Raw genomic sequence first — 27,244 nt, forward strand, 5'->3', positions numbered from 1 at the left:
CACAGAGCCCCTTTTGAAGATGCATATGTGGGGGAGTTCTTTGGGAAGGATGTTTTTAAGTTCCTGGTAATGTAGGTCAGAAGAGGGAAATACAGGGAGAGTGGAAGTATGGGGAAGCAGACATCTGTCCTGGGAGTCAGGGAATTCAGGTCCATTCCCAGAGGTCTGAGGCTTCCTGGTGACCTGGTGCAAGGCATTGGACTTCTCTGGGAACCTCACTGTCTTCACCTTCTTAGCTTAATAGTCATTGTCCAGCCATCCTCAAAGGGTTGTCTGATGATCAAGGAGGAAATATTTTTATTGATTCATCAACAATTATTGACCAAGCCCATAAAATCATTGCCCAGGGAGAGCTGGCAGTGTCTTGGGGAGAGTGGTATATGTAGAGGCGTAGTGGTGTCGGAGGTGATGGGTACGGCTGGGTGAAGGGAAATGGAGATCTCTGGAAGGCTGGAAGATCTGGAAGGCTGTTCCTGAATGGCAGGGTGTCATGTAGTGTGTGGTGATGGGGATTACAATTCTTGAGTCCAAGAGAGTTGCCTTCAAACCCTGACTCTGACTCTTCAGAGCTGTGTGATAATGGGCAAAGTACTCAACCACTCTGAACCTCAGTTTCCTCATCAGTAAAATGGACGTGAGTGAATTGTTCTGAGAATTCAGTGATATAAAACATTTCACAGTTATTATTATGATGAGAAAGTGTTGTGTTTTTTTAGGAATTCTTTTTCATCTTTCAGTTTTATTGCGATATAATTACGTACATCAGTGTATAAAAGTATGGTTATTAAAGTTACCTGTCAGGATGGAGAGATTCCGTTTGGGTACCTTGGGTCAGTGCCTCTCAAATGTTGCAAGTACATGAATCACCTGGGATCTTGCTAAAATGTGGGTTTTGACCCAGGTGTCTGGGATCTGGTTCCACTTTTCTCACTAGCTACTCAGTTCTTCTTATTTAAAAAATTTATTTATTTATTTGGCTTCCCTGGGTTATGGCACACAGGATCTTTGATCTTCACTGTGGCATGTGGGATCTAGTTCCCTGAACCCGGGCCCCTGCACTGGGAGCTCAGAGTCTTAGCCACCGGACCACGAGGGAAATCCCATCCCTTAGTTCTTAAGTGTGGACCACACTTTGAGTACCAAAGCCTAGGCTAAGGCCTGCCAGGTAAAGTCTGAGTCCTTAGTGGGGGCTGAAGAACACTGAGTTTGGGGAGATAATGAGGATGGCTCAGGCTTCTCAGAACCCCGTGTGTCCGGTCTGGAACTGGGGCAGAGACGGCTGGGACTTCCTGGAGCTTTTGCTCTTCGGTAAAGTGTTTTCTCTGGGGGGTGATGGATCTCAACTCAGCTTCCTTGCAGTATCTTAGGACAAGTCCTCTGGAGGAAGCTTTTCCTGGCCGAATTGCCAAATGCTGCCTGCTTCTCCTGCGTGGTGGTCTTGACAGTGTGGAGATGAATAAGCCGCTGATCTTGCAACAGTGTGTTTGGGGGTAAGGTGGGGACAGGCATGTAAACATGTAATTATCACATGGCAAGAAAGCATTCTGTAGAGTTCATGGGTAATGCGGGAAAGAAGGTTGGAGAAGGGAGGAAAATGTCCTGGTGGTAATTATATCTGAACTAGCTTTTGAAGGATGAATCGCATGGCAGGATGAGGAGGAGGACAGAAGAGTGTGGGGAATGGCATTCTGGGATTAAGTAACAGGATGAGAAAGGTAAGGTGCCAAGAAGCAGTTTGGTGTGTTCAGGTCATTGAACTAAAAGGTGTTTGCAGCCTGGACCATGATGGGAAGGGCCTGTTCAGGGAGGTGGATGGCCATTCGTGAGGTCAGGATAAGCTCAGCTCTGCTGCAGTAACAAATTAAATTCATCCCCTCGTAGCTTCACCCAACAACGGTTACTTCTCACTCGCACTGTGTGTCCTTTGTAGGTCAGTGGAAGGCCAAGCTGACAGAGCGTTCTCCTCTTGCGGCCACACCATTTGGAAAAACTGTCCGCTGTGTGGTCGCCAGTGCTGGATGAGATCGCAGGAGGGTTGCTCTCTGGCTCTTCCATGCTTCAGCCTGGAGCCGATGCATCGCTGCTTGTGTTGCAGCCCATTGGCCAGAACCAATGGTGAGAGGGCTAGGAAATGATGAGGGGTGTGTGGATGGGAAGGTCAGAGACTGTCACTGTCTCTACCACATGTACTGTGTTTTGTAACTTAAAGCCTCATTCTGAGGGCCTGAGTTTCTCAAATGCGAGTAATATGTGAATTTATTTAAAGGAGGAAAAATGCTAGAGCGTCTAGTGGTGGCTAAAATTATTTTTATTACAGTGCAATTCAAATATGTGGTAGCCTTAAATATGTCTAAACTTTTCATATTTAGAGCTTCCTTATGACCATAAAACCAAAACAAATGTGTGAATAAAATATCAACACAGCTACAAATTGAATAAATTCAGATTAATTCCATGAATTAAATGTGATGGATGAAGTCATTCTTGCTAAAATTAAATCACGGTTTCTGGGTGATTTTTCAGGTTCTTATGAGCTTGGGATGCTGTGTGCCATGCCACACAGGTCATGTGATGGCTCCCTTCTCAGTTTCCTTTGTCTGAATTAATTCTGATTTGTTGTTTTCTCACTAGCCTGTGACAATTAAAATAATATTAAAATAATAATTCTGTTTCTTGTGACCAGCTACATCATAAATGCAAGAATACACAGAGTGGAATTATGTGGTAGCACTTGGTCATAACATCCTCATTCAGATGACCCAGAATATGTTTCTGTTGATTTTCTAGTAATAATCTTTACAAAGAGGATCATTCAAGCGAAAGCACAAAGTTAAATAAAAAATACTTTTGGAAAATTGTGAACCCCCTAGAGTATATCTGAGGATTCCCCAGAATTCAAGAAACAGGTGGAAACCCACTGGAGTTGTTCAGTTGAGGCAGGAGAGGGATGACCCACTTAATGATTCAGAGACATCACTTTGTCCAGGGGTGTGGGAGGGGACAGGTAGGAAGAAAGGTCAGAGACAGATGGTTCAGGACTCATGTAATGGGGTGGGGGAGAAGGTGCATGTAGGTAGCAAGTAGTTAAGGGAATGGAGAGGAGGCATCAGATTTGAGAGACATTTAGGAAGTGGAGTCCCTAGGACTTGGAGATTGACCAGATGTGGACGGTGAAGGAAAGGATTGGGAGAAGGAGCGGACTCTTGGTTGTGGGGGTCGGAGAATGGGGGAAGTTGGGGGTGCCTCTGTCCCAGGAAAGGACCATATGCATCCACGGGAGGAGCAGAAGAGCTTTAGGGCAGACTGTGTCCAGCCACATCCATCACCCCACTTTTTCTAACTAACCAAGGCCCTCCTGAACCAATTTCTGAGAAGCTCTTGCATCTTGCGGTGTCCCTTTTTCCCTCTCCAGGACATTTCATTAGTGTTCATTCGGAGGTTCCGAGTTAACCCATCTCTTGTGCCTGCCACTTCTGACCCGTTGGAGAAGGTCAGAAACACTTTTTTTTGTCTTCTGTATGTTGGAGGAAAGGGATAATCGTTTGAGAAAACTGGGGATGGTTTTGAGATTGAAGCTGTCATCCCATGTCACGTGAGCTTGGTGATCTGCCTTCAGTTTCAAAGAGCACCAGCAATTCACTTTCTGCTCTGTGTTTTTGGACAGGGAAGCTCAAAAAATTCTCTGAGGAGAGAGCAGGCGTGGTGCTGGTTAAATGGTCTCTAGGTAATTATGCAACGAGAAGGATGGAAACTGCATTTTGCGGCAGAGAAGGGCAGAGAACATGAGGCCACCCAAACACACACGTGAAAAAAAGGTCACAAAAACAAATCTCTGGTGGCTAGAGTGAAATCTTGTATTAATGAAAGTTTTTGGCATTAATTAATTTATTTATTTTAAATGTTGGCTTTATGTATTTTTAAATTTATTATGTTGGGTGCGCAGGGTCTTCACTGAGCGGGGGCTGCTCTAGTTGTGGAGTGAGGGCTTCTCACTGCGGTGGCTTCTCTTGTGCAGGGCACGGGCTCTCAGACTCGTGGACTCAGTAGCTGCGGCTCGAGGGCTCTAGAGCTCGGGCTCAGTCGTTGTGGCACGTGGGCTTACTTATCCCATGGCATGTGGGATCTTCCCAGACCAGGGATCGAACCCCTGTCTCCTGCATTGGCAGGCAGATTCTTAATCATTAGACCACCAGGGAAGTCTCACATTAAGTAATTTGAAATTTCAGGTAACTTGGTATTTCCCTTTTGTATCAATTATTAACCTAATGCACCAACAAGAGCAAAAAGCTGCCGTAAGTGGCATCCACCCTGTCTGTCCTCACGCCTGACAAACTTCCACTTGTCTCTTGGTCTCTACATAGGCGTCCCCTTCATGGCAGCACCTCCCAGGGCCTCCAGGGAGACATGCAGGCTTCCCTTGCTGGTTTTCTTTGGAACCTGTGGTCAGTGGTTTGTAAGCTAGTCCTTACTGGTCACCCTCAGAGACCACATACTACATGCAAACAGGCTTGGAATCCCCTGGTGGGGTATTTTTCCTAACAGCCATCTCCACACCCACAAGCTAGTCCAGGGCATCTTCAGGAAGCATTTTTGCACCTCAGGGCTGATTTGGGGAGCAGATCTCCCAGCAATAATAGCCTTGGTTTTAGAAGCGTCTTTCCAGGAATGGACTGGATGAAGCTGGTCATTCAGTTTCGTTCAGATGCTCTGTAGGTGTCAGATTGGCTGAAGAATCCTCTGGAGCTTGAGTCTTTACATCTGTGGCAGAGACAGTTGGTGCTCTCCAGATATCCACATCTTCCCTTCTTTAGCAGATGCTGTGAGTCCCCCACAGAGGATGAGATGGTTGCATGGCACCGCCTCAGCCCCTGTCCTGACGCTTTTCTTGCAATGTACTGTAGCCCTGTTGGAGGGCTTTCCCTGGCTGCAAGGGGCATGGTTGGCCTGGAAGTTCTGGGAGGTTAGTGCTCCTGGGAGCAGCCCTGAACCACTGATGGGGGCGATGGGTAGATACATACCACAGTTCCCTGTCCCCCTGGTGGGCCAACCCTTGGACGTCCTCTGCCTGTTCTCCCCAGAGGTTCCCAGCAGGGCTGAGGCCAGGTTGCCCACAGCAGTGACCTGCTCATTCATGTTCGTCTACTGCCTCGTTTCTCCCGCCTCCTCCAGTATGTCCCAGGCTCACCTCCCCCAGTCAACCCAAAGCCTTCCCCCAGGCTCTGCTTTAGGTAGAGTCCCACCCAAGTCGAAGTCTGCTTTGGGGACAGTCCACCCCAACACCCTTTGGGTTGCTTGGGTGGGTGGAAGTGCTGTGTGTCACTTCTCATGAGAGTGAGTAAGAGCCAGGGCACTAGCACGGTGTCTCTCCCACCACGGCAGCAACCTGGGAGGATCTGAGATGGAGGAACGTGCTCAGTCCAGTGGGATTTCACAGGGGCAAGAAGCTTGTATTATGGTAGCCACTGAGCTTCTTGGCATTGACTGGTTGAGGCACCTCGCTACCTGACACCCAGCATTGGCCCTGTCCCTGTGGGTAGGGTGGCATCACTAAAATTCTTTACATAAGAACTTTACGTAAGTTCTTCTTTACATAAGAACTCTTGGGATCTTTTACCTGTGATCATCTTTAATGTTTCTGTTTTCCAAACTTGTTCTCTCTTCAGTGGCTTGAAGAGATGGTACTTAATGTTTAAGTACTTAAATATTAAGATGGTACTTAATATTAAAGTACCATTTATTTGTTTTTCTATGACTTGTAATTAATTCACCTTGAATTTATTTTGGTACATGCTTGTCAAATAAAAATCCAAGTGCATTGCATTTCCAGATTATTATCCAGTTGTTCCAGTATTGAATAAAAATCCTTCCCTTCTCAATTACTTTGTAATGATCCTTTATTATACATTAAATTCTCATGTGAGGTAGTATCTATTTTGGGGCTACAGTTTTCTTTTTTGTGAAATTCAGCTCTTTTTGTGTAAGTACCAAGGCATTGTAATTATAGCTCTATAATATATTTTACTATCCTCATTACTCATTTCCCTCTTGTCTGTCTTTAAAAATTGCATTAGTGTTTAAATGACATCAAACCTACAAATCCCAATTGAAAAGAACTGATATGTTTAACCTATTAGGACTTCACGTTCTGGAACCATTATTTAAACGGATATCCTATTTCCTCTCTCCATTTTGTGATTTTTCTTATGGGCTTCCCTGATGGCTCAGTAGGTAAAGAATCTGCCTGCAATGCAGGAGACAACTCTGGTTCGATTCCTGGGTTGGGAAGATCCCCTGGAGAATGGATAGGCTACCCACTCCAGTATTTTTGGGCTTCTCTGGTGACTCAGATGGTAAAGCATCTGCCTACAATGCAGGAGACCTGGGTTCGATCCCTGGGTTGGGAAGATCCCCTGGAGAAAGAAATGGCAACCCACTCCAGTACACTTGCCTGGAAAATCCCAAGGACCAAGGAGCCTGGTAGGCTACAGTCCATGGAGTCGCAAAGAGTCCAACTGCCTAACACTTACGTTGATCATATGTATTTCTTGCTAACCTCATTCCTAGGAATTATATGTATGTTAACATTATGTATGTTCTTACTTTAAAATTGTATTTTCCAACTGATTGTTGTTGTTATATAGGAAAACAATATAATATATGTAATTTTAAAATGTTGGCCTTATAGTTGACCACTAGCTAATTGTATTTTGAAGTGAAAAACACAAAGCTTTCATTAGATTCCCTGTGCCCTAATTGCCTTTCCAAGTGGCTCTGAATAAACAAATGGATCTATGCTAGAGTTGAAATGAACTCAAGGAACTTCCCTTGAGCAGTCCAGTGGTTAGGACTCCACGGGTTGGATCCCTGGCTGGGGGACTAAGATCCCACATACTGCGAGGTGTGGTTAAAAAAAAAAAAAAAAATTCAGGGCACGAAGGAGGGATAGAGAGAAAAGGTATACAAAGGAACCGGGCATCTGGTAGGAATCATCGGAGCCCACCCACAGTCTAAGCGCAGAGTTACAGACGCTGTGAGACAAATAGCGTGGGGTCACTGTTTTCTCTTTGAGACAGCGTCTCCCAAGAATTTGAAACTCGCTTGTAGGTGTCTCTGACTGGTCCTAGACATCAGTAGCTCCAACATCACAGTCTTCCCTTTGACGACTGCCCCTTGTTGGTAATAACATGTTTGTATTTTGAGTCTGGATAATAAAAGATGCCATCAGAGGCCACTGGCAGTGACAATCAAGACCGAACTGACAGGTCAGACTGGTTAAAGTAAAACAAAATAGAAGGAGTCCTTTTATTTTATGTACTGTGTTTGAGTTAAGAAAACCAAAATCATGGAAATGTTAATTTAAAAAGGAAAAAGGAACTAGATGGAAGCTCCTTTTTCTTTGTAGAACTTGGGAGTCAAGCAATGCCCAGGGGTGGCAGACCTCCCCAGTAAACTCATTATGAGGAAGTGCCCAGTGCAAGGTTATGTGTGCTGTGCAGCAGCTTTTAGAACCTCTACTGCTTTCTCTTTAATGCCACTAATAGTAAATTTAGAATTGCCAAGTGTTGCTCATTTTCTACAAGAACAGTATAACTGAGGAGGTTTGCTGGGGTTTTTGTTTTTTTTTATTATGGTTTGCTGGTTTCAAAGACTGTCTTTGCCAAAGCAGTCCTGTAGCATGAAAGAAAAACAGGAATCCACACTTGCATTAAGGAGAAACGGGGGATAAGTAAAAAGTCAGAGACCCAGTGGAAAGATCCCTGCGGGTTCCGTGTTCTCGGGAAGGTTTGTCAGTTATTGGCTTTTTTTCCAGTTGCTTTGTCTTTAGGACGGAGCAAAGACACCGGCGGCTGCCTGGTGCTGTAAGTTTCCTGTGCTTTCTTCATCAGAGGACAAAGTGGGTGTCCTTGCTAAGGGGTTTTTCTAGAAAGGCAAGTGGAGTGTTTGTGTCGACATGGGGAAGGGTGGGTTCGGAGGCAGACTGGGCCTCTTTTGTCTCAGCTTGTTCCCTGTGGTCATACACACAATGTGTGGGTGTCAAGTGCTCTTAAGTGAGGATGTTAACGGAGGAAAAAAACATGCACGGTGGATTTTTATCCTCATTGCCTTTTGTTTTTAATGAAACACACGAGAAGGAATGCCTTCTACTTAGGAATTTGGAAAAACGCCACCAAACGCAAAGCGCTTAGTGCTCATTCTTATTTTAAAATTGAAAGACTTCTTGGGATTTCCCTGGCGGTCCAGTGGTGAGGACTCCACACTTCCACTGCAGAGGCTGAGGGTTCAATCCAGGTCGGGGAGCTAAGATCTCACATGCCTTGCAGTGTGGTTCTATCCTCTAAAATAACCAAATGTAAAGAGCTCTCATAATTTGGGGCCGTGGTGGGGGTCTGTGTTCCCTGGATGCGGACCCTGAGGTCGGGATTCCTGTGCGGGTGACTTTGGCGGGAGGGCTGACAGGAGAAGGAGGTGGGGGAATAAGGTGAGCGAGGGATGCAGCTAAGCAAGGATGTGGTCTCAGCTGGGAGTGATGCGGCTTGCACGGCCTCAAGGAGCTGGTCTCCCTGTGGGGTAAGGGCCCTGTCTTTGTACCCTTCCCGTCCCCATCAATCAGAAGAGCTGGCAGGTGGCAGCTGCAGCCTGGTAAGGGCGTCTGAGTGGGCACTTGCAGCGTCCATGACTGGGGAACTGTCAGTAGATTTGAGGGCAGAAACAGATTAAAAAAAAAAATCCCGAGTACAGGATTGCCTTGATCACCTGGGCCATTCTGAGAATCGTGAACTTGACTGCGAGGCTGTTTTCCTAAAAACGACTATGGAGTTGTTAGGTTCATTCCTGCAATACCTGTTTATGGACAGTCTGCCACAAGCTTGCCATCAGGGCTGGGTGTTTGGAATCTTGCCAGGCAAGGCCCATTTACTTAATAGGCTTCATCCCTGCAAATCACATATTTTTGGGCAAGTGTCAAGAGACGGCATTACAAGGGATCCTGAAGAAGCTTAACCCCAAATGGAGAAGCCAGAGCCGCCAAGGTTTACCCCTATTAAGGCTTGGAAGGAAGCAGCCTTTGTGAAAAGTATTTGTAAATGATGCTCTCAAAAGGCCTAGATGTAGCAGTGGGGCTGTTTGAGGGAACCATGTAAGTTTCTACTCACTGAGATTGGCATTTTTACATATATATTTGTTTATCTGGCAGCATCGGATCTTAGTTGTGACCTGCAGAATCTTCAGTCTTGGTCGTGGCACGCAGGATCTTTAGTTGCGACATGCCAGCTCTTGGTTGCAGTCTTCGGGCTCTCGTTACCCAGTCAGGGTGTGAACACGGGCCCCCTGCATTGGGAGCCCAGAGTCTTAGCCACTGGACCAGCAGGGAAGCCCTAGATGGTCTTCTTAGTAGGAGAGCTGTTGCCTTGGTGCCGCCGTTGTCCATCTGATCTAACTACGAGGTACTGAGTGCTTCCTCTGTGTAGGTGACCTTCTGCCTGTTGTCTTGTTACCATCTTTACCTCTTGTCTCCTGGGAGGCGGGGCTGGTGCTGGCCGTGCAGGCTCCCTCGGCAGTGAGGAACTCCTCTGCTAGCAGAGGTGCAGTTGAGGACCCTGTGGCTCTGATACTCAGGTTGGGTATTGGGCTGGAGCTTTATAGTATTAAATACTTATTGGAGGCAGTCAGAGTCCCTGCACTGTGACTTCCCTACTTTCCAATGAGAGGAAAACCAAGTCCAGTTTTAATTCCCTAAAGGAAGAAAAGGTTATACCTTAATCTGCTTTCCCCTAGCATCACTCTTCTTTGTTTGGAATCTTAATTCACTTTGGGGAGTTTTTTTTTTTTTTTTTTTTTAGCTCATCCTGTCTACAGGGATCAGGGACGAGCTCACTTGTTTATTGCCAGCTGCAGGAACACTGGGTGACCTTATTTTGCCCAGTTGGGATGTTGGCTGGCTTAATAATTGGAGCAGAGTTAAACTGAGGCTGCTCTGCTTAGGCATTGTTGCCTGTTGATGAGTCTGAGTCCGGCTTTGTTTCCTCTGGCTGATCCCATGAGTTTTGCTTTATTCCATGGTTACAAATGACTCCTGCAAACCTGTCTGAACTGTTGCTCAGAAAGATTCAGGGTCTGTTTCAGTTCTTAGTAGCTGGCTGTGTGGCTTGGGCTAATTGCTTAACCTCTCTGGTCTACAGTCATATCTAAAAATTGAGGGTGTTGGACTGTTGGCCCTTTTAATTCTGATACCCACAGATTTTTCACCTACATGGCCTTTGCCTTCAGCACATGGTCCTTCTTAAGATCCTTCTTTGTATCTTTCTTAGATTGATCCATGACATTGCTTTTGTTTACAAAAGATGAATATTTCCATATAAGCAATTTCTGAGAATTTTTACCAGTAAAACCAACCAATCATGTAATGACCATACCTTAAATATTTATATAAAGTTCTTCCTCAGTCTGTTGTATCTAAACCTCAGGTAGAGACTTCCCTGGCAGTCCAGCGGTTAAGACTCCAATAATCCAATGCAGGGGACATGGATTTGATCTTTACTCAAGGAACTAAGATCCTGAATGCAGTGCAGCACAGCCAAGAAAAATAAAATAAACCTCAGGTAAATAGCACAGTGGAACTACTTAGGGTATTTATTTCTTCTTGAGTGAACTTTGGTAACATGTCTCTTTCAGGGAATCCACCCATTTCATTAAGTTGTCTTATTTATTGGCTCAAAATTATTCATCACATTCCTTTATTATTATTTTACATAAGCAGCCCCAGTGTTTTTCAAATGTCTCATTTCTCCTATACATGAATGAAAATTATATATATTTTTGGAACATTTACTCTTGAATTGTTTTACTTGCTTGCTATTTAATTATACGGTGCACATGGAGGTGGTCTTACAGAGAAGTCAAAATCGTTTAAAAACCACTTTCTAAGAATCCACAAGCTCTTTGCTTCCTCTGTGCTTACAGTAATGGCAGGCCTTTTGTTTTTGTGTTTTGAGCTGTGCCATGCAGCTTGTGGGGCCTTAGTTCCCCTACCAGGGATTGAACCATCACCCTTGGCACTGAAAGCACAGAGTTCTAACCAGTGGACCACCAGAGCATTCCCAATAATGGATAGTGGAGGTCTGTGCCTGCCCCTCAGATATGTGTCTGATAATGAGGGACGAGAGTCTACAGGGAGGTGCTGGTGGCTGGTACAGATATACCACGTGTTTTTACATCACTCTGAGATCTGTCCAACCAGAGCACAGAGATGCAGAAATGAGTAAGATATGCTCATCTCTCTAGAAAAAAGACAATGGAGGAATTGCTTTTAGAATGATTGCCACAGGGACTTCCCCGGTGGTCCAGTAGTTAAGACTCTGTGCTTTCAATGCAGGGGGTGCAGGTTCTATCCCTGGTCAGGAACTAAGATCCTACACGCCATGGAGTGTGGCAAAAATAAAGAATGGTTTCTGCGCCTCACCTATAGGGATAGAGCGTGGTAAAGCTCTGTCTAGCCCAGTGTTTGAATGTTGTTTTGACACAGGTGGGTAGAGACCAGTGGGCCGGTGAAGGCTCTGTGGTGTGATAACCAGACAGAAGAAGGAAAATACAAAGTCTGGCAGGATCAAGTCAGCTGGAGATGGGTCCCGAGGTGGGATGTAGTTTAGCGCTCCCTTTCCAAATAAACACACACCCTTGAACCTCCTTGAACAGTCCTGAGAGAAGCAAAACATCAGCCCCAGTCAAGGTTATTGTGAATCTCTGAGCTGCAACAAATCAGGATTAAAAATCCAGGTCATAGGAAACCACAGCCCGGCCTGGGAGCTGTGCCCTCTTGTAATTTTACTGAGTGAGCAGTGATACCCCAGACGTGGGTGAGCTGGGGAGTGTTGGAAGAAACATTAAACCCAGGGGTCAGCCTGAAAGAGAAGCTATCCCCAGCGGAAGCGTCGGTCAAAACCAACTGGCATTGGATATCAGAGAAGGACCAATGTGAGGGACAACGGTGGGACACAGAGCAGCGGGCAAAAAGAGGAGCCTGAAGGCTTTGTGCGATGGAATGAGCAGAAGGCGGGAGAAGCGTTTTTTCATCTGGACAAACCGCGGGTGGAGAGGTTATCTGTCGTGGTTACTGAGATATCTGAAGCTCACCAGCCTGGGAGCAAACGAGGTCGTGTTAATATTAATGCCCAGCTTGGGGTCCCAGAGGCCCTACCTGTTCTCACAGGACCTCAGCCAGCATCCTCAGGGTCCCCCCTGGGGAGGATGTCACCTCATCCTCAGGGGCACCAGGATGAGCATCCTCAGGATGCTCAGGTGCACCAGGGCTCCGGTTCTTCCTCCATTCGTGATTCACTCCTCGCTTCCCTCTGCTTTGTTGTCCCCTGGCTGCCAGGGTGTTCCCAGGGCTCTACCTTGCCCCCTTCTGCTGCGCCCCCTACCTGCAGCTTCTCTCTATAGCTTAGGCCTATAGCTGTGCTTCTCAAAGTGTGGTCCAGGGGCCAGCACCCTTGCACCACCTGGGGACCTTGTTAGAACTGCAGAAGCTCAGCCCCACCCTCCACCCGGACTGACTGTATTAGGATCTGCATTTTAACATGGTCCCTGGGGGTGTCACAATTAGCATTTGAGAAGCCCTGCCGAATGGGAGCCATTGGTTTTACCACTTTAGCAGGGTGCTCAAAAGAAGCAGGTGAGTGACAACAGGGAAAAGTTCATGCTTCAGTCCTGGATCCTTTTTATCTTGGGATGACCTGGGATGTCTGAGGAGAGAGGAGAATACCTTCTGGCTTGCATAAGCAGGAGGATTCATCAGACAAAATAAAGCTAGCAGAGAAGAAAGTGGGAACCGTGATGTGCTGATGAAGTGGGACCAGATCAGGGTGAGCCAGAAAACTGAGCGGGGGAGGATGAGAGATATTGAGGGGGTCAGAGATGAGCTTTAAAATGAGCAAAGACACGTACTTTAGAATCCCCTTATAAACAACAGTGGAGAAGGAAACGGCAACCCACTCTAGTATTCATGCCTGGAAAATCCCATGGACCGAAGAGCCTGGTGGGCTACAATCCATGGGGTCGCAAAGAGTCCGACACGACTGAGCGACTTGTGTGTGTGTGTGTGTGTGTGTGTGTGTGTGTGTGTGTGTGTAAACAACAGAGGCACCGCATAAAATGCATCACAATTTCAAGGTAGCTGGGACAGTAAATGTCATCATTAAATCAGCGAGTACCTTGGGAAAAATGTATCAGGCATCTGTTCTAATAAGTACTGGCAAACATCCCTCACCCAGAGACCCTAGAGAGCTTTTGTGCCAACATGCTGGGAGGCACTTGGAACTGGCACAAGAAGGTTAGCAGGTAAGAGAGAACCCCAAACCTGGGACTTTTCTGAGATGAGTGCAGGAGAAAGTCTTTCTAATTACTCTGTTCCTGATGTCCTATCGGTAATAAAGATTAATTAGTGACGACATTAGAGTGTCATCAGTGATGACAGACAGTAAATAGCAGCATTTTATTTTATTACCTTACCCTTGTTAATTTTCCCGGCTTTGATCAATACAGACATTACTCAGGCTTCCTAGTTACGAAACAGTAACTAGGCTTAGTAAAAGGCTGCATTCCAATTTTTTATTCGTTTAGGAAAACCCTCCTTGGGATGTTTGCATAATCAAATATAAGTTCGCAAATGTTTCTCCTGCCTCAGATTTGCATATGAGCAAAATGAGTTTGTTCCCAAACAGCCCCTGGAAAACTCCCAGGACAAATGATTACTCAGTGAAAAGGAAAATGATTTCAGCCAATTCCTCTCCCTCTCCCATAGACAAATGGAAGTGAATCGTCTCTTAGCACTGCCTACTGAGGCCACCAGTAATCAGTCTGTTGACACCATCAAGGAATAAGAGGTTGATAAAGGGAAAGAATTTCAAGTGGAGCTTCCCTGTTAGGAAGGAAGATTCCATGTCACTTGATGCATTGAATGGGCTTTTTTTTGTTGCATTGCTTATTAACCAGATGTTTTAAAACACCAATTTCCATTTCTTTTAATACTCAGAATTTGTAAATGGTTAAAGAGTGATTATATATTATTTATGTCCTATAGCAACTTGGGTATGATTCTCCTATTTCTTTTTCTAGTGTGTTATTATAGGAGCCAAGGCGAGAATTCCAAAGTGGATGCTGAGCTTAGGCATAGTTTTTCTTTGTGGTGTAATTTAGACCTATGGGTTATGGTTAAAAATGACTAGGAAGAGACTTCCCTGGTGATCCAGTAGTTAAGACTCGGGGCTTCCAAGGCAGGGGGCTTGGGTTCGATCCTTGGTTGGGGAACTAAGATCCCACGTACCTCAGAAGCAGAGCCAAAAATAAATAAATAAAGACAGATGTACCGCATTTTTTTTAATGACTAGGAAATGACAACCCACTCCAGTATTCTTGCCTGGAAAATCTCATGGACAGAGGAGGCTGGTAGGCTGCAGTCCATGGGGTCTCGAAGAGTCAGACACGACTGAACAACTTCACTTTCACTTTTCACTTTCATGCATTGGAGAAGGCAATGGCAACCCACTCCAGTACTCTTGCCTGGAGAATCCCAGGGACAGCGGAGCCTGGTGGGCTGCTGTCTATGGGGTCACACAGAGTTGAACACGACTGACGCGACTTAGCAGCAGCAGGAAATGGTACACTCCTTTTGTTTTCATGAAAGAATATAAGTAAAAGATTCATGTTAGCAGTATATTTTCATTGTGTGTGTGTGTGTGTGTTTTTTCCCTTGACCCTAAACTTGATGATTAGCAGCCTGGACAAAATACTGATAAATGATTGGATAGGAAACTGGGTTCATGTGACTTCCAGTCATTTTGGTAGCCTTTTCAGTGTAAAAAGGTGTAGAGCTGACCCTTGTGGAACGAGGTTACATTAATTCATCTGAGTTGTGGCAGCAGCGAGGAGGCCACAGTTGCTTGGAGCCAAACCCATCAGAGGTAATAACAGCAAAATGCTTTTGCAGTTACTGAGTTTATTGGCTCAGACCAGCCAGAGAGTCCTAGGATCAGTGAGCAGGAAGTTTATCTACCCACAGGAGCCGGATGCTTAGATCTGCCTGGGTGTTTCTCTTAATATCCTGTCCCTACTGGTTTTCTGTTTCAGTCGCTACTTAAATGACAAATGCACCCTGCCGAGTCACATTTAGCATCATGTCCTCTTCGCCCTTGACATGTATGTGGATTGGGAGGAAACCGAAGGTTATGAGACCTGTTCTGTTGGAGAGGGAAGAAAACAGACACAGTTGAATGCCCACTCTATGCGAAACAGCATGCAGAGGCGAGGCGCCAGAGTTAGCCCACGTGGAAGAGGGCTCAGAGAGGTAACATAGTGCTCCCAAGGTCACACAGCTACTCAGAGTCTGGTAGGACCAGGATTTAAATAAGCGCTTCTGACCCTGTGTTCACATTCTTTGTGCAACTCGGAAAGGAAGCCTCACAAAACTCTGAAGAAATACACTCCCTCCCTGTATCATCTGTCCTTGGCAAACGCTACCTTGTCTCATTTCCTGGTAGTCAGTGGATGTCTGTGACCATATTTTCTTTTATCTCATTTGTTTCATTTAGTTAAGGTCTGTTGTAGGATGTCTAACCAGTGCGGAAACTAGAAACGCTCAATTATTTGCAAGGAGAGCCGGAAGCCTGAGACCTGATATGCATGCTGAAGTTAGTACTGGAAAAGGGTTTCCCCAGTCTCACATGCTTATTATATATCCTGGGACAGAGGAAGGGAGTTTGCGTAATCCATGGTCTCTGCTTTTGGTGAGGCTGAGTTTAGTTGAGAGGGGGAATATTTACACCTTTGAAGATGAAGTAACAGTGAGCTGAGGTGTGCAGAAGGAAGGGTCTCAAGCATTCATGTGAAACGTTGTTTTAATGAATGAACAGAGCTTCAGAAGAGGGAGCTATGACTGTGAACTTGTGAGGTCAGGGAGGGTTTGGTGGTGGATGCGGGTCTTAGGTCTTACGTGATGGTGAGGTTTGGATGGGTGTGAGGAGTGAGGATGCCATCTCGGAGAGACAGCAGTGAACCACCGGAAGAGAGATCTTAGTTCCCTGCCCAAGACCTGAACCTGGGTAGCCTGGATGAACAGTCGGAATCCCAGCCGCTAGTCCATCAGCCTGGATGAACAGCCAGAATCCCAGCTGCTAGCCCATCAGGGGCAAAAGGCTAGAAACAAAGTTCCCCTCGCTCTTGCCATGTTTGAAATAGGAATTACTCAGAGGCAAAAACTGTAAAAACAGGTACAAAGCTTATTATCAGAGATACAGTATAATATGTGGGAGAGCACCCAGAGAAACATTGTGTTTGTTTAAGACTGAAGCAAGGCAGAAATACCACCCGGAGAGAAGGGGTATGGGTGCCCTCCCCAGTGAGGAAGAATGCAGTAAAGAGGCAGTTAAATCATATATATCAGGCAGTTCTTCTGGATCTTTGTTTACCTTTGGCCAGTAATTTCATTTCTTTTCCTACACCTGACCTGTTCTAGGACCCACCCTTCCAGCGCCCCCCGCCCAATATGTATGAGCAGCTTTTTTGCCAAGATGGATTCCAGCTCAGAGGCCAGTGGGAGGTTTGACAACACTTATTACGGGATGGCACGCCCTCGTTTTTGACCCCTGAGGAGGCTTACTCAACTGTGTGTGCAGTTGGGGAGTTTTCTCTGACCTCATGAGCAGACCTCTTATCTCTTTACTCCAGCAGAGCTCAGCTCCTGCCATTAACTTTGTCCTTGGAGCATCTGTGGAAAACAAAGCTTCAATTTTACTCCATTTGACAAACTCCAGCTGCTCTGCCCAGGGGCCCATCTATCTCCTACCCCAGGTAGAGTGGGGTTGGGATGGGTGAGGTGCTGCTGGATGAGGGAGCACCTTCCATGTCAAGCTGAAGAGTTTGGGTTTGACCCAATGATAATAAGGAGCTCCCGTAGGCTCTTAAGGAGACAAGTGGCTCTGTGAACATTCTGCTGCATGCATGGGCTTGATGGGTGCTGGGAAAACCCTGTAAACATTCATCTGAGGCAAAAGCAGCGGTATTGTCCAGCTGAGGTCAGTTTATGCTGCTGTAGGAAATTAACAGAAAAACAATGCCACAAGGGCATCCTTTCCCGTGCCCTTCCTGGAAACTGCCAACTGGTGGCTGAGGACTGGGAATGAGGACACTTAATTTTTACTATGCCTACTTTGATAAACTATTGTTAGTGTAGAGACAGAGTAGGGGTTATTATCCAAGATAGTGCTAGGTTGAGCCATATGAAATTTCCCTTTTAAGGTAATTGGCAGTTGCTGTTCAGTCGCTAAGTCGTGTCCGACTATTTGTGGCCTCATGGACTGCAGCGTGCCAGGCTTCCCTGTCCTTCACTATCTCCCGGAGTTTGCTTGAACTTATTCATGTCCATTGAGTCAGTGATGCCATCCAATCATCCTCTGAGATGTAATTGGTAGAACTGCTAGCAATTTTATACAGTTCTACTTAATTGATTTTGTCAGTTGTTGGAGATGCGTGGACATGGTCAGGTTATCTGGGTAGGTCCTGGATAGTGCTGCTTATAGTCAGCCCCAAAGTCCTCAGGGCGCTATTTTCCTTGGGTGATGGAGCTGATCCTGGAGATTGAACCCAGGGTCCCAGGGATGTTCTAGGCTCTTCCTCTCCAGGCTGTTTGCTCTTCTTGCCGATGGACCAGACATTCAGAATCTCCTGATTTTTTCTCTTCCCTTTAAAGAAGAAAAATCTGCCCTGGACTAAGACATTTAAAGGAGGAAGAAGGGCTTATGGAAGAGAAGATAAAAATAATTGCTCTTGAGATTGTGTTTCCCAGGACTCCCTAGTAGCATGATACAGACAAAACCAGAAGTGCTGCCTTTGTAGAGCCTAGTTATGTTGGGGAGGAGGGGTACCAAATTCTCCCTCTGGCTCTAGATCACAGAGGTTTTAAGGGAGTTTGAGAACAACAGACTGGTTCCAAATAGGAAAAGGAGTACGTCAAGGCTGTATATTGTCATCTTGCTTATTTAACTTCTGTGCAGAGTACATCATGAGAAACGCTGGGCTGGAAGAAGCACAAGCTGGAATCAAGATTGCCAGGAGAAATATCAATAACCTCAGATGTGCAGATGACATCACCCTATGGCAGAAAGTGAAGCAGAACTAAAAAGCCTCTTGATGAAAGTGAAAGAGGAGAGTGAAAAAGTTGGCTTAAAGCTCAACATTCAGAAAACGAAGATCATGGCATCTGGTCCCATCACTTCATGGCAAATAGATGGGGAAACAGTGGAAACAGTGTCAGATTTTATTTTTGGGGGCTCCAAAATCACTGCAGATGGTGACTGCAGCCATGAAATTAAAAGACGCTTATTCCTTGAAAGAATGTTATGACCAACCTAGATAGCATATTGAAAAGCAGAGACATTACTTTGCCAACAAAGGTCCGTCTAGTCAAGGCTATGGTTTTTCCTGTGGTCATGTATGGATGTGAGAGTTGGACTGTGAAGAAAGCTGAGCGCCGAAGAATTGATGCTTTTGAACTGTGGTGTTGGAGAAGACTCCTGAGAGTCCGTTGGACTGCAAGGAGATCCAACCAGTCCATTCTAAAGGAGATCAGCCCTGGGAGTTCTTTGGAGGGAATAATGCTAAAGCTGAAGCTCCAGTACTTTGGCCACCTCATGTGAAGAGTTGACTCGTTGGAAAAGACTCTGATGCTGGGAGGGACTGGGGGCAGGAGGACAAGGGGACGACAAAGGATGAAATGGCTGGATGGCATCACCAACTCAATGGATGTGGATTTGAGTGAACTCTGGGAGTTGGTGATGGACAGGGAGGCCTGGTGTACTGTGATTCATGGGGTCGCAATGAGTCGGACACGACTGAGCGACTGAACTGAACTGAACTGAGAACACCTGGGCAGTGGGCTGTGCATGCGTGATGGTGGTGTGGCAGAGACTGAGCTACGCTGTCTCCATATCTTTTGTGCCCGTGCCCTGGGATGGGGGCCACCCCTGTGGAGCCTCTCCTGAATTCAGGGATGGAGTGAGCTCAGAGTGCTCTCCTAACCACCAAGAATGAGGATGTGTTCTGAGTTAGGGTCTGCTGGAACCAGCTGGGGCACAGCCATCCCAGGGCATGGCCACCTCTCCCTCATCCCGACTCTGGGTACTGCAGGCCAAGTCATCTACCACTACACCTGGACTCTGAAATCTCACTATCTCGAACCTTGAGTTCTCATCCTGACTTGCCTCTGTCATCCTCAGTCACCATTGAATGTGTGACCCACAGTGATTGTCTTGCTCCAAGAGTACTATTGTATGTCTCCTGGGATGGGATCTTCCTGGACTTCCACTGGGCCCCTCCTGAACCCCCTGCCATGTTAAACTCTCCTGCATCCCTCATGTATTCATGGAATGCTCCCTGTCCTCCTGGTTCTGCCCTGAACCTTTCCTGGAATTGTTTAGTTACTCAGTCCCATCCAGCTCTTTTGGATCTCATGGACTGTAGCCCACCAGGCTCCTCCATCCATGGGATTCTCCAGGCAAGAATATTGAAGTGGGTAGCCATTTCCTTCTCCAGGGGATCTTCCTGACCCAGAGATCAAATCCGTATCTCCTGCTTGGCAGGCGGATTCTTTACCACCTGAGCCACAGACATGTTTTCCCTTTCCTTAGCCTGACAAATGTATTGAGGGTCCCACTCTGTAAGAAGCACCCTGAGGAAAACAAATGAAAAGACTTAGTCCCTCTGTGTCGGAGAAGGCAATGGCACCCCACTCCAATACTCTTGCCTGGAAAATCCCATGGACGGAGGAGCCTGCTAGGCTGCAGTCCATGGGGTTGCTGAGGGTTGGACACGACTGAGCGACTTCACCTTCACTTTTCACTTTCATGCATTGGAGAAGGAAATGGCAACCCACTCCAGTGTTCTTGCCTGGAGAATCCCAGGGATGGGGGACCCTGGTGGGCTGCCATCTATGGGATTGCACAGAGTCGGACACGACTGAAGTGACTTAGCCGCAGCAGCGGCAGCAATCCCTCTGTGTACAGGCATTTGAGGGTCACCTTTCTGGGCATTCTTCCTGTTTCCTGAGGAAACGGGAACTAGTGCAACTCCTGGAGACCTCTGCTCTTGCTCTCTCAGCATCAACCTTCTCAGCGGAAAATGGAGACAAATCAGGGAGATTATGAGAAGAAAGGAATGACAGACCTCTGTAAATAAATAGTTTAACTGCAAACGTGACTGGTAAGCTTATAAATTCATGGCATGTGGGAAGAATCAGTAGGGCCACACTTGTCGTCTAATCAGACACCTGTGTCTAGATGGAAATCATCTCAGAACAGATTGTATGTTATAATTAAAAACCAAAAAAAAAAAAAAAAGAAGAAGAACCACAACATTCTGTCAATATGCTGGGCCAAATTGCCCATCCTGGCAAAACTGGAGTGTCTGCTACAGTTCAGAGGCGCTTAAAAATAATCATGTAAAACTTCTTAAAGGAAGCCTAAATGGCAGGTTCCTGCATGTAGGATATGACATAGGGGTCCTGCGGGGCAACTTTAATAATTTGCAGCCCGTCCTTGGGTTTTAACTGAGTTCCATATTCTATCATTTTTATGTTTCCTTTTCTACCCTGGGCGGAAATGAAAATTAAACCACTTTTGTCTCAAGTACAGTTGTACCCTGGAGCTGTTGCGAGTTCAGTTCCCGAGCACTGCAATAAAGTGACTATCCCAATGAAGTGGGTTACACAATGTTTTTGATTTTGCAGTGCATATAAAAGTTATGTTTATGCTCCACTATAGTCTATTAAGTGTGCCGTAGCATTATGTCTTAATAAGTACAGTGTACAGGGACTTCCCTGGTGGCCAGTGGTTAAGACTGTGTTTCCAATGCAGGGGCCCGGGTTTGATCCCTGGTCAGGGAACTAGATCCCACATGTTACAACTAAGACCTGGAGCAGGAGCCTATTATACAGAGCGAAGTAAGTCAGAAAAAGAAACACCAGTACAGTATATTAACACATATATATGGAATTTACAAAGATGGTAACAACGATCCTATATGTAAGATAGCAGAAGAGACACAGATATAAAGAACAGACTTTTGGACTATGTGGGAGAAGGGGAGGGTGGGAGGATATGAGAGAATAGCATTGAAACATGTATATTACTATATGTAAGATAGATGACCAGTGCAAGTTTGATGCATGAAGCAGGGCACTCAAAGCCAGTGCTCTGGGAAAACCCAGAGGGATGGGGTGGGGAGGGAGTGGGGAGAGGGGGTCAGGATGGGGAGACACATGTGCACCCGTGGCTGATTCATGTTAATGTACGGCAAAAACCACCACAATATTGTAAAGTAATTATCCTACAATTAAATTGATTAATTTAAAAAATAAATGCGTTCAGTTCAAGGAAAGAAAAAAAAAAGATCTGGAGCAGCCAAAAAAAAAGGTACATACCCTAATTTAAAAATACCTTACTGGTGGGAAAAAAAAAAGCTATCATCTGAGCCTTCAGTGAGGCATAGGAGTAACATCTAAGATTCCTGGTCACGGATCACCATCAAAGATGTAACAATAATGACCAAATTTGAAATATTGTGCGAATTACCAAAATATGACACAGAGACATAAAGTGAGCAAATGCCATTTGGTAAAATGGTGTCCATAGACTTGCTTGACCTAGGGTTGCCACAAACCTTCAATCAATAAAAAATGTAATATCTTCAAAGCATAAGAAAGTGGAGCACAATAAAATGAGGTAAAGCTGGGTATGTCTGACCAGAAAATACAGAGTCTTGTTTTATTCATTTATTCAGTTTATCAGGAAACATCATGAGAATGAGCACATTCTCATTATTAAAGCTCTGAAGAATAAAATGACTCTGATTTCCTTCTTTCCTTTTTTTGATAATGGAGAAGACTACCGTGTCATTTCGGCCCATGAGGTCCTTTGCTACCAGAATGAAATGATCATACGAGAGAGAGATATTAAGATCACAAGGATGGTATTAGTAATTGACCATCACTGTGCACTTACTATGTGTCAAGCTCAAGTGAATCATAATCATTTCCTCATTTACTCTCCCCCAAAATCCTGGGAGGAAGGTGTTATCATTCTCACTTAATACATAAAAAAAAAAACAAAAACAAAAAAAACACAAAAAAACAGATTGTGAGTAATTTGTCCAAGTTCACAAATAGGATCAGTGGCCACTCCAGGATTCAAATCCAGATATGTGCTTATAACCTCTTCACATCTTGCCTCACCCTGAAAGTCAAGCTGAGAAAACTGTTCTTGGCAAAGAGGTGGGTAAGATTTGAATTCTTTAGAGGTAAGAGGAAATCTAGACAGGACTAGATACATATACATGTGTGTGTGGCTGGGTCACTCTGCTGTACACCTGAAATTAACACAACATTGTGGATTAACTGTACTTCAATTATTTTTAAATTGAAAAAAAAAATCTTTTGTGACTTAGCAGGAAAAAAAAAAAAAAAAGATTTGGGTTTTTTAAGGTTCCAGAAAGTTCTGACCTCTTGTTGGTATTTCCTGGCAGCAAAATTTGGACCTTTTATCTTAGTTGTAGATTTTGGAAAGTCAGGTCACTTTAGGATAGTGGGAGCTGCCTTCAGGGGCAGGCCTTGCCTAGAAGGGGCTCCCCAGGTGTGGTGCATCCTGGTACCCAGGGGACTTGGGGGAGGCACCTCAGGCCCAGTGCAGACTCCATACTGCATTCCTGGCTGCTCTTGGAGGAGACTGGGCAGCAGACCTCACATGTAACGGCTCCATTGTTTCAAGCAGATACTCAACAAGCACACGTCTAACCTGTGACAGTATCAGTCATCTTTAGTAATGACTTTGTTTGTTTGTTTGTTTGATCACTCAGTTGTGGCTGGCCCTTTTGCAACCACATTGGACTGTAGTCCTCCCAGCTCCTGTGTCCATGGGATTTCCTAGGCAGGAATACTGGAGTGGGTTGCCATTTCCTCCTCCAGGGGATCTTCCCCACCCAGGGATCAAACTCGCGTCTCCTGCATGTGTCTCCTGCTATTGCAGGCAGATTGTTTACACCCGAGCCACCAGGAAAACAATCTTAGTAAAGGTTTGGTGGTGGTTTAGTTGCTAAGTCGTGTCCAACTCTTGCAGCCCCATGGACTGTAGCCTGTCAGACTCCTCTGTCCATGGAATTCTCCAGGCAAGAATACTGGAGTGGGTTGCCATCTCCTTCTCCAAGGGATCTTCCTGACCCAGGAATCAAACCCAGGTCTCCTGCCTTGCAGGCAGATTCTTTACCAACTGAGCCGGTCAAAGGACTCTTTGAACCAACCGGGCTAATACTGTATTGTCCTTTTCCCCCCATAGGACATCGAGGTCTCTGTGAACATTCTCTAAAATGTTTAAGCTCGAGAATCACGGAGCGGAAGCTGCAGGGCACCTGGCTGCCTGCTGGCCGAGGGAGCCTGGAGAAACCATTCCTGGGATCACGCAACTCTGTGGTGCCTGCATTCAGCCCCCAGAGTGGCCTTCACCCCGTCCACGCTGAGAACAGCCCGCTGAAGCCCAGGGTCGTGACCGTGGTCAAGGTGGGCGGCCACCCCCTCCGCAAGATCACCCTGCTCCTCAACAGGCGATCGGTGCAAAGCTTTGAGCAGCTCTTGGCTGACGTCTCAGAGGCCCTGGGCTTTCCCAGGTGGAAGAGTGACCGCGTGAGGAAGCTGTTCAACCTCAAAGGCCGGGAAATCAGGAGTGTGTCTGATTTCTTCAGGGAAGGAGATGCCTTCATAGCGGTGGGCAAGGAGCCGCTGACGCTGAAGAACATCCAGGTGGCTATAGAGGAACTGTACCCCAGCAAAGCCCGGGCTCTGACTTTGACCCAGCAGCACAGCCAGGTCCCCTCTCCAAGGTTGAGAAGCAGACTTTACAGCAAAGCTGTGAAAGGGGGTCGACCCTGTGGGGAGACCGAGACCACCAAGAGCAGCAGTGAGGCTGCTAGGTCCCCTGCGGCCATCAGACCCCAGGGGCAGACCCCCGGGGAGGACAGGGCGAGGACCCCGAAGAAATGGGGGAAAGGGAAGTGGGAGCCCGAATCTGGCAGCAAGGCGCCCAAGGATGCCGCCCTGGAGAGGCGTGCCAGTGGAGAGAAGCACCTGGCCGTGGAGATCGAAAAGACGTCGGGGGAATTGATCAGGTGTGAAAAGTGTAAGCGGGAGCGAGAGCTCCAGCAGGGCCTGCAGAGGGAGCGACTGTCCCTGGGCACCAGCGAGCTGGACCTGGGCAGGTGCCCCCGCTACGACGTGGAGAGGCTGGTGAGGACCAGGAGCTGCCGGAGGTCTCCGGAGGAGAAGCCCCAGGGTGGGGAGGAAGGCTGGAAGGAGGGTCCCCGGAGCAGTCCTGGGCACCCCCCACAGGAACCGAGGAGACCCAGCAAAAGCGTTGACAAGAAAGAGGACAGAGACCCCGGAGGCCAGGAGGGTCATCCCCCTGCTGCAGCCAAGGCCAAGAGGGACGTTTTCGTTGGGGAAGCACAGCCCCGCCGAGAGGAGAAAGACGGCAGGAACGCAGGCAGGAGCAAGCCGGGAGGCTGGCTCCGGAGGGAGCATCACGCTGACCTGGATCCGGAGAAGCTCCCCAGGACCGGAGGGGACGAGCAGGAGGCGGAGAAGGAGAAGAAGCCCGGGGTGTCCGGAGCGAGGAGGATGATGGTTCCCCGCGATGAGCCGCCAGCCAGAATCGAAAAGGAGCCCAAGACGAGGCCGGAGGAGAGCAAGGCGGAGCGGCCGGGCAGGAGGCGGCGGCCTGCTGGCATCCTGGCGGCCGACGTGCGAAAGCAGTACGAGCCGGGCCGGGTGATCGGCGACGGGAACTTTGCGGTGGTGAAGGAGTGCAGGCATCGCGGCACCCGGCAGGCCTACGCCATGAAGATCATCGACAAGTCCAAGCTCAAGGGGAAGGAGGACATGGTGGACAGCGAGATCCTCATCATTCAGAGCCTCTCTCACCCCAACATCGTGAAACTGCACGAAGTGTACGAAACGGACGCCGAGATCTACCTGATCATGGAGTACGTGCAGGGAGGGGACCTGTTCGACGCCATCATCGAAAGTGTGAAGTTCCCCGAGCGCGAGGCCGCCCTCATGCTCATGGACTTGTGCAAGGCGCTGGTGCACTTGCACGACAAGAGGATCGTCCACCGGGACCTCAAGCCGGAGAATCTGCTGGTGAGCCCTGCCCTGGTGGGAGAGGGCAGCAGGGGGACCCTGTTCACCACGTGGTCCAGGGGTTAAGACTCCGTGCTTCCAATGCAGGGGTTCCAGGTGCTATCCCTGGTCTGGGCACTAAGATCCCACATTCCCCAAGGTGCAGACAAAAATAATTTTTTAATTAAAAAAAAAAAAGAGAGAGACAAAACATAGGAATGGTCACCTATTTTGTTACCTTTGGACTGTAGAACATCGCTGTGCTTGCCCAACTTAAGTCATTCAGTTGTGTCTGACTCTTTGCAACTCTTATGGACTGTAGCCCACCAGGCTCCTCTGTCCATGGGGATTCTCCAGGCAAGAATACTGGAGTGGGCTGCCATGCCCTCCTCCAGGGGATCTTTGCAACCCAGGAATCAAACCCAGGTCTCCTGCATTGCAGGTGGATTCTTTACCATCTGAGCCATCAGGGAAGCCTGTAGAACATTACATATATATATACACACACACACACAATTTTTTATGTTGATATGTTATATTTTTGTTTTTGTTCAGACTAAGAAATTTTCTTTCCTTTTTTTGGCCATAGAGTGTGGCATGCATGATCTTAGTTCCCCAATCAAGGATTGAATCTGTACCCCTTGCAGTAAAAACAGGATGTCTTAACCACTGGACAGCCATGGAAATCCCTGGAACATTACCTTTATGGTCTTTTTTTTAATGTACTTGTTCCAGTATGTAAAACTTGCTTATAGTTCAAAAATTGTGGAAACAAATGGGTTTTGATTAAATTATTGAGAAAGTAGCCTTCCAATTTAAACAGAATGGAAAATGTTTCCTCATCCCTGGGAGAAGAGTATTTTCACTTGGACGGTGATTACATGGACTTCATTTCTTGGGCATTTGCACATCTTCTGGCCTAGGTGTTAAGGGTGTCTGCTGGTAACAGCTTCCCCTGTAGGCTTTGAGCCCATGCTCCCATTGAAAGCCCCCTGGCCCTTTTGAAGAAAAGGTCTTGCCACAGGAATTAAAAAGGCTTGGTCTTGAGAATTTTCTGGTGGTCCAGTGGTTAGGACTCAGCATTCTCACTGCCGAGGGTCAGGGTTCCCTCCCTGGTCAGGAAACTAAGATTCCACGAGCCTCTGGCATCAGCCCTTTTGTCTCTCTGGGGCTTTGTCTCTTCATTTATGAAAAAGAAATAGTAATGGTACCTATCTTGTACGGTTGAGGGTGGATTGTTCACGGGAAAGGGACAATTAGCCCGAGACCACCAGGAGCTGGCCTTCCACTCACAGCTCAGCGGTTCAGGTTTTGGATAAGGTCACTCTGGGACCATGATGTGTGCTCAGTCGTGTCCAACTCTTTTCAACCCCATGAACTAACTGTAGCCCACCAGGCTCCTCTGCCTATGGGATTTCCCAGGCAAGAATACTGGAGTGGGTAGCCATTTGATGGATCCAGACAAAAGCAAGACCTCTTCATCATGATGTCCAAATCCAGATAAGAACAGGATAGTCCAGACCACAAGTGTGGCTACATGTTCCCTTCCTGGGGACTGACTCACTGCCCCATCTTCTTCTCACCTTCTAGATAAGAATTACCAATATGCCCACTCACAGAATTACCCTCACATCCTGAAAGTATCCAATTCATAGCAAAATCCTACTTTCTTGAACCCCCTTCCAAATAGCTGGCACAGCCCAGATCTCGCTAGTTCATTGAACAACCTCTCGCTTAGACGCCTGGATCCCCAAGGTGCACCTTCTCGCTTGTTGCACTGAGGCAATCAACTGAACATGTTTCTGAGCTTCAGCTGTGTTCCTAGTGGGCTTCGTTAGGACAGCACACTTCACATGGTCACTCTCTGGCCCTTTATTCCACTTTCTTATTTGTAACCTCAATCACCACCTGATCTGTTTCATATTTATTTGTCTCTTCTCTCTTTGCTCCTCCTGGAAAGTCCTAGGACAGCAGGAACATTGTTTTATTCAGACTGTACCATGAAACCTAGACCAGTTCTGTCACATAGTGGATATT

At 46.8% G+C, this 27,244-nt stretch overlaps 1 protein-coding gene across 1 annotated transcript in view; it reads left to right on the top strand.

Moving 5' to 3' along the window:
- The window catches only part of DCLK3 (doublecortin like kinase 3), a 43,940-nt gene that overhangs the window by 4,796 nt on the left and 11,900 nt on the right, over positions 1-27,244 (top strand). Inside the window, exons 3-4 of the mRNA XM_055558575.1 lie at positions 1,931-2,115; positions 23,373-25,228. Of these exons, the coding sequence (XP_055414550.1) occupies positions 1,931-2,115; positions 23,373-25,228 (2,041 nt within the window). The remainder of the gene's footprint in view (positions 1-1,930; positions 2,116-23,372; positions 25,229-27,244) is intronic.

The sequence above is a fragment of the Bubalus kerabau genome, chromosome 20 (genome assembly GCF_029407905.1).
Source record: "Bubalus kerabau isolate K-KA32 ecotype Philippines breed swamp buffalo chromosome 20, PCC_UOA_SB_1v2, whole genome shotgun sequence".
In the NCBI taxonomy this organism is placed as follows: domain Eukaryota; kingdom Metazoa; phylum Chordata; class Mammalia; order Artiodactyla; family Bovidae; genus Bubalus; species Bubalus kerabau.